Source organism: Coffea arabica, chromosome 7c, assembly GCF_036785885.1.
Source record: "Coffea arabica cultivar ET-39 chromosome 7c, Coffea Arabica ET-39 HiFi, whole genome shotgun sequence".
In the NCBI taxonomy this organism is placed as follows: domain Eukaryota; kingdom Viridiplantae; phylum Streptophyta; class Magnoliopsida; order Gentianales; family Rubiaceae; genus Coffea; species Coffea arabica.
The window spans coordinates 38,362,292-38,372,590 of record NC_092322.1 but is presented as its reverse complement, the minus strand read 5'-3'; the positions used below and the strand labels follow the sequence as shown (position 1 = coordinate 38,372,590).

General features: G+C 39.7%; 3 protein-coding genes across 3 annotated transcripts; all 3 read left to right on the top strand.

Moving 5' to 3' along the window:
* The first annotated feature begins 266 nt into the window (after nt 1–266).
* LOC113699902 (uncharacterized) lies at nt 267–3,764 on the top strand. Its single transcript, XM_027220245.2, has one exon. It carries the CDS (start codon nt 267–269, stop codon nt 3,762–3,764), a length of 3,498 nt encoding a protein of 1,165 aa, XP_027076046.2.
* A 2,228-nt stretch (nt 3,765–5,992) lies between these two features.
* On the top strand, nt 5,993–6,583 carry LOC140010697 (uncharacterized). The gene is made up of 2 exons (XM_072058012.1): nt 5,993–6,107; nt 6,225–6,583. Exons 1-2 carry the CDS (start codon nt 5,993–5,995, stop codon nt 6,581–6,583), a joined length of 474 nt encoding a protein of 157 aa, XP_071914113.1.
* A 54-nt stretch (nt 6,584–6,637) lies between these two features.
* On the top strand, nt 6,638–7,561 carry LOC113699900 (uncharacterized). The gene has a single exon (XM_027220244.1). The coding sequence runs from the start codon at nt 6,638–6,640 to the stop codon at nt 7,559–7,561; it is 924 nt and encodes a 307-aa protein (XP_027076045.1).
* Nucleotides 7,562–10,299: the final 2,738 nt, after the last annotated feature.

Sequence of the window (10,299 nt, the reverse complement as noted above, 5' to 3'; positions counted from 1 at the left end):
AGTGTTGCATCATATTAGGCCTACCCTTGGCACAAAAAGGGCTCCCCCATAGGACATGCATCTGAATTATTTAAATATCTACTAACTCATGTTTTTTTTCCTTTCTTTTTTTCTTTTTTTTCTTGAATAAATTACAGCAATTTGACAGATCATCCAACCCTAAATTAGTTTCTTTTCTCCACTAGCAGGTATTTTTCACAATAGCTACCCGAAGAAGCCCCATCATCACCAGGTCCCGAAGTAAAGCCTTGAGACAGTCTGTAAACATGAGTTCACTACCAGAAATTTCGGAAAGATTTGCTATAGTAACATCGCCGGACTTCACAGCATTGGGAGCTCAATTAAGTGAGGTACTTGGTAAGTTCAATGAGTTAAGCGCTGAAATGGCCGCACAAAGGCGTGTAATTGATCAGCTGGTCGCCAGCAACAATGGTGGTGGTGTCCCAAACGACCAAGAACCTATCGATAATCACCCACCTGCACAAGACTATCAACCACCCCACACATCTACTACCCAAACACATTTCCCTCCTCCTTTCGCTAACCCTCTTGAAAATACCTTTGCCCGATTAAATTCAGACTTTTCCTATATGCATCCGAATTATGTATTGGTGAACCCAACCAATAGTCAAATCCCTCAAACTCATCCACAAATCAATTTGAACATTCCTCCCAACCCTCAGGGACCGCACCACCACCTTCCGGAGCCTTTTGTACTGGATACTGCATCTCAAGGGAAGGCGGCGATAGAAGAACAACCTATACCCATTGACAAAGGTCTGTTAAGAAGGTTGGATCGATTCGATGATTTTATGAGAAAGAATCAAGGATTGAGCAGGCATGGTGGGTTAGATTACGATGAATTGTGTCTTTTCCCGGATATTCAGCTACCGTTGGGATTCAAAACCCCTAAATTCAGCAAATATGATGGAACTGGAAATCCAAAGACGCACCTCAAGATGTTTGCCAACAAGTTAGGTAAACCTGTTGATGATGAGAATTTGCCTATGCGTCTATTTCCGGAAAGTTTGGAGGGAGATGCTCTAGATTGGTATTCAAATTTGAAGTCTAGAGAAGTCAAGACCTGGTTGGATCTATCAACTGCTTTTGTGAAGCAGTATGAATTTAACTGTGAGTTGGCGCCAACACGAACCACACTGGAGGATACGAAAAGAAAGCCGTCAGAAGATCACAAGACCTACGCAAAACGGTGGAGAAAGTTAGCTGTCAAAGTGGAGCCTCCTATGATTGAGGAGGAGATTGTTCGCACTTTCATCAAGGCCCACGATCCACCTTATTTTGAAGAGATCTTTCGCATGATTGGAAGTCCATTTGCTGCTATCATTAATAAATTGGAGGAGTATGATGAATTTGTCAAAGCAGTGAAGATTGTTAATGTGTCTGCATTAAAGTTGCAATTGGATGCTCTACAAAATCAAAACAACAATGGGAAAAAGCCACCATTCAAGAAGAAAGAAGGTGATACTGCTTTTATATGGGATCAAGGCCCGTCTTTCAGATCCAAAAATCATCCCACCTATTCTTTTTCTTACCCGTATTACACCAATCCTCAACCAGTATACCACACTACTACCCAATTCCATCATTCCCGACCCAATCATTTGAATACCTCGCCCTTACCTCCAACTCCACAACCTGTCTTTCAAAATCACTCTCGTCCTATTTACCATTCCAGACCAACCCTGCAGAACAATAACCCTTCTCAAAATCCTTTGCAAACCAGTGGAATTCAAACTCAGAAGCAATTTCGAACCTTCACCAACTTGGGTCGACCTATTGATCAGTTGTATGAGCAATTAAAAGCAGCTGGAAAAATTGGCACTGTTCCTCCCAAAATCTATCCCAGAGGTCCTCCTGCCGGTTATGATCCGCATGCAATATGTGCTTATCATTCTGGAAGTCCAGGTCATACCACTGGCAATTGTTGGATTTTAAAACATAAGATTCAGGACATGATTGACTCTGGAGATATCCTTCTCAGAAGAAAGGGAGAGCAGGGACCGAATGTTAGTAAGAATCCTCTACCTGAGCATGGGAGCACTGTGGGGGTTATCATCGCTGATGAAGATTTTGTCGACCCCAGTCAGTACATTGTAGATGAAACTGAAGTATTTGACGTGATGGAGACTGACCATGCGGAGATGAGGAAACTACTGTCTGTTGAAAAGTCCATAACTAAGGATAGTGCTGAGGAAAAGTTAAAATCTTTTGTGTTTGAGAAAGAGGAGCCGTTTATGGTAGAAGGAGGGCCTTCCGAGGTTGACAATTCTGAGATTCCTTTTATTTTGGATCTTCCATCTTTTGAATGGGATATATCAGAGCCTGCCATTCTCGAATTTCCAGAGCAAATGCCTGTCAATAATTTGCAAGAGATACCATGGAACTACAAGAAGCCCAGTCTGTTAATTGGGGGTAAAGATTGTTTGAAAGAAGATATATCTACTATTACTAGATCTGGGAAAATTGTGGGAAACTCCGATATTGATGTTCAATCCAGGGCCAAAGTTAAATCTCCGACACCCAAGCCTCGTGTGTCTGAAAATGAAGCTGTAGATTTTCTGAAAATGCTGAAAAGAAGCGAGTACAAAATAGTGGAGCAGTTGGATAGGATGCCTGCTCAGATTTCTTTTCTGAATCTTCTCTTGACTTCTGAGCTGCACAGAGAAACATTGCTCAAAATTCTGAACGAAGCTCAAGTCCCTAAAGATATTCCGGTGGATAAATTTTCTAACATTGTGGGGAATGTACTTGCTGCTAATCATATTACCTTCTCCGATGATGATCTGACTGCAGAAGGGATCGGACATAACAGAGCTTTGTATATATCGGTCCGTTGCAATGGAAAGCTGTTGCCGAGGGTTTTAGTGGATAATGGGTCAGCGTTGAATATCTGTCCATGGAACACTCTCACCAAGTTTGGATTTCTTGATATTAAACTCCGTCCATCTGCAACTGTGGTTCGAGAATTTGATGGTTCAAGGAGGGAATCTATGGGTGAAACAGATCTAGTATTGGAGATAGGCCCTGCTCAATTCCAAGTTACTTGCCAAGTCATGGACTTCTCCAGTGTTTACAACATTTTACTTGGAAGATCTTGGATACATGCTTCCAATTCAGTGCCATCTTCTCTGCATCAAATGTTGAGGTTTATTCCGAATGATCAACTCATTACAGTGTTTGCTGAGGATGACTGTACCATGATCGTTGATGCAAAATTCAATGGTGAAAATAGAAAAAGGACTCCAACTTCATCTCATCACGTTGCTGACATCGTCTCCGTGGGATGGGCATCCAAGGATAAGTTGTCGACTCAATCAGATTTGCCAGAGGCCAGTATTATGATGGCTAGGGAGATGATTCGAGGCGGATATGAAATAGGAAAAGGTCTTGGGAGGGAATTGCAAGGAATTTTGGAGCCAATAGAGATCCCGACACAGAAGGATACATTTGGACTGGGATTTCATCCAACTGCTAAGGATAGAAAGGAAATACAAGCTTGGAAACAAGCCGAAAAGAAGGGCAAACAAACTGCCTTATATATCCCTCCGCTATATCACACTTTTCCTCGTCCATCGGAGGTAATTAAGCCTGAAACGAAGAATCCTGTGGAGGAGATTGAAGTGGACCTGCCTCAGCTATTTGTTGGGGCTACTTGTGAGGAGGGGCCATCAGAGAATGCAGAATTTTTGTCAATTACCGAAGGAGCTATTCAGAATTGGACTGCTGATTATCTTCCCTCTTGAAGGGAATTTCGGTAAATTTAAGGGGATTGTCTTTTGTCTAGATCACATCCAGATAGGACAGTAATCTGGATCTTTTGTTAAAAGAAATTGCTTTCATCTTTTAAACCTTTATTCTTGTTTCAGTTAATATAACTTGCTTTGTTCAAGAAAATTGCTGAAACGAAAATAAAGGTTTGGGTTAAATATGTCTTTAAATAACAATCATGTCTGTATATTTATCTTTTGTGAAGTCTTGATGCATTTTGAATTTAATGAAATGAAAGACTTCTTCGGTATTTGCTATTTATTTATTACTTATGTTCTATTCTATTTTCAGATGGCCACAAATAAAATCCTTTGATCCTTTGGATGTCACCATTTTGGAATTCGATAGCTGCAATCTCGATATCTCTCATGAACTTGAAATCATGCAATCTGAAATTCAAAGCGAGAGCGATACTGAGGAAGAATTTGAGTCTATTTCAAGGGATTTAAAACAGTATGAAGAGAAACCCAAACCCAACTTAGAAGAAACAGAAATCATCAATATTGACACTAAGACGGAGGTTAAAGAAGTTAAAGTCAGCATTCATTTGAATAAGAAACAAAAGGAGGAAATGATTGAATTCTTAACGCTTTTTCAAGATGTGTTTGCATGGTCATACGATGATATGCCAGGGATCTCTACAGACATAGTGGTTCACAGGTTGCCAACTGATCCAAATTTTTTACCTGTAAAGCAGAAGCCACGTAAATTCAAACCAGAAATGAGTCTCAAAATAAAGGAGCAAATCGTGAAACAGCTCAATGCTAAGATAATCATGGTGTCTCATTATCCCATCTGGATATCGAATCCTGTGCCAGTGCCTAAGAAATCTGGGGAGGTGCGAGTATGTGTTGATTACAGAGATGTGAATAAGGCCAGTCCGAGAGACGATTTTCCTTTGCCAAACATTCATATTCTTTTGGACAATACTGCCGGACACGAAATTGAATCTTTTGGTGATTGTTTTGTTGGGTATCATCAAATTTTAATGGCAGAAGAAGACAGAGAGAAAACCTCTTTTATCATCCCATGGGGAACCTTTTGTTATAGAGTGATGCCTTTCGGGTTGAAAAATGCTGGAGCCACTTATCAGAGAACCATGACTACCCTGTTCCATGACATGATTCACAAAGAGATGGAGGTCTATGTGGATGATATCATAATTAAATCCAAAAAGGTTGAGGACCATTTGGTTGATTTAAAGAAACTGTTTGAAAGATTGAGGAAGTATAATTTGAAGTTGAACCCTGCGAAATGTGCTTTTGGAGCTCCGGCTGGTAAGTTATTGGGTTTTATTGTCAGCAAAAAGGGTATAGAGATAGATCCTGCGAAAATAAAAGTAATTCGAGATATGCCCATTCCAAAAAGTCAAAAAGATGTGAAGAGTTTTCTTGGAAAGATCAATTTTATTGGCCGATTTATTGCACAGTTAACCTCTACCTGTGAGCTTCTGTTCAAACTGTTGAAAAAGAATGCGCCGATGGATTGGAATGAAGATTGTCAGCAAGCTTTTGATAAGATCAAGAATTATTTGTTAAATCCTCCGGTCTTAGTGCCATCTCAGCTAGGGAGACCTCTGATTATGTATTTGTCTGTTCTTGAAGAGGCTGTCGGATGTGTTCTGGGACAGCATGATGAGTCTGGAAGAAAGGAGCAAGCCATCTACTATCTAAGCAAGAAATTTACAGCATATGAGGCCAACTATTCTTTTCTCGAGAGAAGTTGTTGTGCTTTAGCATGGGCAGCTCAGAAGTTGAGACATTATTTGTTTGGTTATACCACTTACCTGATTTCCCGTTCTGATCCTCTAAAATACCTGTTGGAAAAGTTGATGCCCACGGGACGTATGGCTAAGTGGCAAATAATCCTTTCCGAATTCGATATTGTCTTTACAACACAAAAGGCAGTCAAGGGTCAAGCCATAGCAGATCATTTGGCAGAAAATCCAAGAGATGATGATTACCAGCCATTGCATACCTACTTTCCTGATGAAGAAATTCTATTCGTTGGAGCAGTGGAGGACATGAGTGAGCAGTATCCTGGATAGAGGTTATTTTTCGACGGTGCGTCAAATTCTTTCGGAGCTGGAATTGGAGCTATTTTAGTGTCGCCTGAAGGGAAGCACTATCCCGCTACTGCCAAATTACGATTTCCTTGTACCAACAACATGGCCGAGTATGAAACTTGTATTTTTGGATTGAAAATGGCATTGGACATGGAGATCAAGGACCTGATAGCATTCAGTGATTCCGATTTACTTGTGCATCAGACGCTTAAGCAGTGGGTAACTCGGGATTCAAAGATTATGTTGTATCATTGTAACTTGCTTAGTTTGGCTAGCAAATTCAGGAATTTGGAACTCAGACATATTCCCCGCACTCGTAATGCCTTTGCTGATGCTTTAGCTACTCTGTCTTCGATGATCTAACATCCAGATGAGCTGGTGATTGAATCTATACAGATCCAACTTCAGAATAGGCCAGCGCACTGTCTGGTTACGGGAAGGGTCATTGATGGTCGCTCCTGGTACAATGATATTAAGGAATTTATGAAAATGGGATCCTACCCTCCTGACGCCGATGCTGTTGTAAAAAATTTCTTACGCAGGATGTCAGCAAGATTTTTCTTGAATGGAGAAGTGCTATACAAGAAAACATTTGATTTGGGCCTTTTGAGATGCATCAATGATGAGGAAGCCGATTATATGATGAAAGAAGTGCATAGTGGAGTTTGTGAGCCACACATGAATGGGCATCTACTGGCTAAGAAAATCATGAGAACAGGATATTTTTGACTTACCATAGAGCATGACTGTGTAAATTTTGTTAGAAAGTGTGTTAAGTGTCAAATGCATGGTGATGTTATACGTGCTCCTCCTACAGAATTGCATAGTATGACTGCTCCATGGCCATGTTCGATCTGGGGAATGGATGTGATCGGAACTATTGATCCTCCTGCTTCAAATGGGCATCGATTCATTTTAGTGGCGATTGAATATTTCACCAAGTGGGTTGAGGCCGCGTCCTATAAGCATGTGACAAAGAAAGTGGTGTCGAATTTCTTGAGAAATAATATCATCTGTCGTTTTGGGGTACCAGAGACGCTGATCACTGATAATGCCAAAAACCTCAACAATGATATGGTGAATGGATTATGTGAACAGTTCAAGATCAGACATCGAAATTCTGCTATTTATAGGTCTCAGATGAATGGAGCCGTTGAAGCCGCAAATAAAAATTTGAAAAAGATTATCCGTAAGATGACTGAAGCACACCGGGATTGGCATGAGAAGCTGCCTTATGCACTAATGGCATACAGAACTACCATCAGAACTTCTACTGGTGCAACTTCTTACTCTCTTATGTATGGAATGGAAGCAGTACTACCTGCAGAAGTTGAAATTCCTTCCTTGCGCATTCTGATGGAAGCTCAGATAGAAGAAGCTGAATGGATCAGAGAACGTCAGGAGCAGTTGTCTCTGATTGATGAAAAGAGGTTGAATGCCGTGTGTCATGGACAATGTTATCAGCAACGAATGGCTCGGGCTTACAACAAAAAAGTCAAGCCCCGCTTATTTGAAGTTGGAGATAAGGTTTTGAAACAGATTCTTCCAATGCAAGATGAGGCTAAAGGCAAGTTTGCTCCCAATTGGCAAGGACCATTCATTGTTAAGAAAGTGCTATCCGGAGGAGCGCTTATTCTTATGGAAATGGACGGTCAAGTTTTTCCCCAACCAATCAATGCAGACATGTGCAAAAAGTTTTTCATTTGAAAAAAAAAATTTAAAAAAAACAATACTGCAAGAGACGGATTTCAGGCATAATTCCTCTCATTTTTCCATTTCGATATACTATCCCTAATTTTTCTTCTTTCTTTTTGACTTTTCATAACCATTTTCCTTTTCGCTTGGCTGTCCCTTAAGATCACTAACCCCATACTGGGGCAATTTGTTTAAAAAAAAAAGGAAAAAAAAAAGAAAATCGAAAAAAAAGAAAATAGAGATTCTGTCAGAATTAAATTGGGGCAAATTTTTATCTCTCTCTCACCCTAGATTGGGGTAAGTTTTGAAAGAATGCTATCTCAAATGATTGCAAACTCATCATATGATCCGCTGTCAAGCCTTTCAAGCCTTAACCTTTCCTTTGCTACTCTATCCGATCCTAATCGCAAGAACCAAAATTGCCAAATTTCATCTTTTGCAGTATTTTGAAAAAAAAAAAGAAAAAAAATTTAATCAACTAGCAAATGATGTTAATACAAACTTTTCTGAAACATGTCAGAGAAGGTTGTCTCACTGATGCTACTCATTATCAAAGTATGACTGCATTGATATAGTTGGTGTTAAAATTGTCTTGTCTATGTCTCTAGGTGAAAACCTGAAAGGACACCTTCTAAAAACAAAAACAAAAACAAAACAAAAACAAACAAAATCAAAAAACAAAACAAAAAAACAAAAAACAAAAAAAACAAAAACAAAAAAAAATGAAAAAGGTGGAGGTAACCTTAGTGAAAACCCGAAAGGGCGCTGAGGTAGGGGTTTGGAATACAAGAGGATTAACAACAAAGAAGAAGATGCTGAGGTCTGAAAGCTGGTGACTATGTTGATTTGGGTCTCTTTCATACTGTTGTTCTTTTGCCGATAATGAATTCCAAAATGGATGACGTCGAAAGGGTCAGTTGGAGCATTTTTCCTCATCAAAGGCCGTCCTCTAAATATGAACTCAACTTTTGATCATAGGACCTATATTCAAAAAAAAAAAAATCACTAATTTTGTTTTACTATTCTATTTGCTATTCCATTTGTTTATTGTGTATCATTGTTTATTTCATATTAGCATTATTGCATGATGAATACTACTTTTTGCAATTGTTTATGTTTCCCATTTATTGGGTCTCATTCAAAAGACAATCCCCTATAATTTATCCCAAAGGGGTCCTGAGATTGAGGATCTTATGGTAACAAAGTCTGGATGACTGACATTTGACGGTTACAAAGATTCTGAAGAGGTTGTCGACCGTACCTAAAGAAGCAGTTTATCGATATTGAAACTCATGTTTACACGGCTCTCAAGGCGAAGGGATCTTATGGTGGTGGCAGTGTTTTCATCACAGTTGTTTCTTTTCCTTTTTTTTTCCTTTCCTTTTTGCAGGAAAGGTTATGTGACATAATACTGGCTTAGTTGAGCATGATTCACACTGGGGCAAATGGTAGAAGGATTGAGCTCCAAGTTTTGCTGTACATTTTCGAAGAAAGAAAGAAAATATAATTCCCTTTTTTTTAAAGTTCAAAAAAAAAAATCAATCAAGAAAGGTGAAAGTCCGCCAAGTAAGTTTGTCTTGATTTATTACTACTTGAGCAACATGCATTTTAATCTTTCAGTTTGATGGTATTGAACTTGCATTTTCATTTCTTTCAGTGTTTAATTGGGCTCGGGTCAATCCCACCAATCTGTTTAAAAAAAAAAATCAATCAAAAATCAAAAAATCAGATCAGAAGATCATATTTAAATTTCTGTTGGTGAGTCTCAGCGTCCACCACGCACCCTTCTATCTCCCCTTCTTGACAATTTAATTTTCTGCTGGAGCGTAATCGCGTCCCTCCGCGTATCTTTTTCAAAAATACAAATTTAATTTTCTGTTGGTGAGTCTCAGCGTCCACCGCGCACCCTTCTATCCCCCTTCTTGACAAGTTAAATTCCTGTTGGTGAGTCTCAGCGTCCACCGCGCACCCTTCTATCCGCGCACCCTTCTATCCCCCTTCTTGACAATTTAATTTTCTGTTGGTGAGTCTCAGCGTCCACCGCGCACCCTTCTATCCCCCTTCTTGACAAGTTAAATTCCTGTTGGTGAGTCTCAGCGTCCACCGCGCACCCTTCTATTCCCCTTCTTGACAAATTCAATTTTCTGTTGGTGAGTCTCAGCGTCCACCGCGCACCCTTCTATCCCCCTTCTTGACAAGTTAAATTCCTGTTGGTGAGTCTCAGCGTCCACCGCGCACCCTTCTACCCCCATTCTTGGAGCGTAACCGCGTCCCTCCGCGCATCTTTTTCTAGTTATGACAAGTTACTTTTCTTGATTGTTTTGATTAATAATTGTGCTTTCTCATTCATTTTGTGTTTCATGTTTTGAAGTTTTGAGAGCTCAGACTTTTTCGACTTTGCAAAGATCACAGTTGGTCAATGCACTTGTTTCATTGTGGTTCACTTGCATTCGAACTACGTTTGACCTGATTCCCATGGTGGGATACGTAGGCAACTCTACATGAGTTCGGTCACATGTTTTGCAATTTCATTACATCTTTTGTTCACTAATTTCAGCCAAGTGTTGGCTTGTTTATTTTGGCTCAGGTACAGCTAGAAGATGACAGGTAAACAATTTGGTGTCTACGTCTTTGTCTTGAGTTTCTTTGAAACTCTAGACAAAGAGGGGCAAGCTGTAGACACCAAATTTTTGTCAATTTTTAATATTTTCCTAAATTTTTATCTATTTAATAAGTTATCTATTATTATT

Excerpts from the sequence above, each read along its gene's own strand:
- LOC140010697 (XM_072058012.1), top strand. The coding sequence starts at position 5,993 with ATGGCATTGGACATGGAGATCAAGGACCTGATAGCATTCAGTGATTCC. Across the intron at positions 6,108-6,224 it reads AAAGATTATGTTGTATCATT|ATGAGCTGGTGATTGAATCT; the intron begins GTAACTTGCTTA and ends TCTAACATCCAG.
- LOC113699902 (XM_027220245.2), top strand. The coding sequence starts at position 267 with ATGAGTTCACTACCAGAAATTTCGGAAAGATTTGCTATAGTAACATCG.
- LOC113699900 (XM_027220244.1), top strand. The coding sequence starts at position 6,638 with ATGCATGGTGATGTTATACGTGCTCCTCCTACAGAATTGCATAGTATG.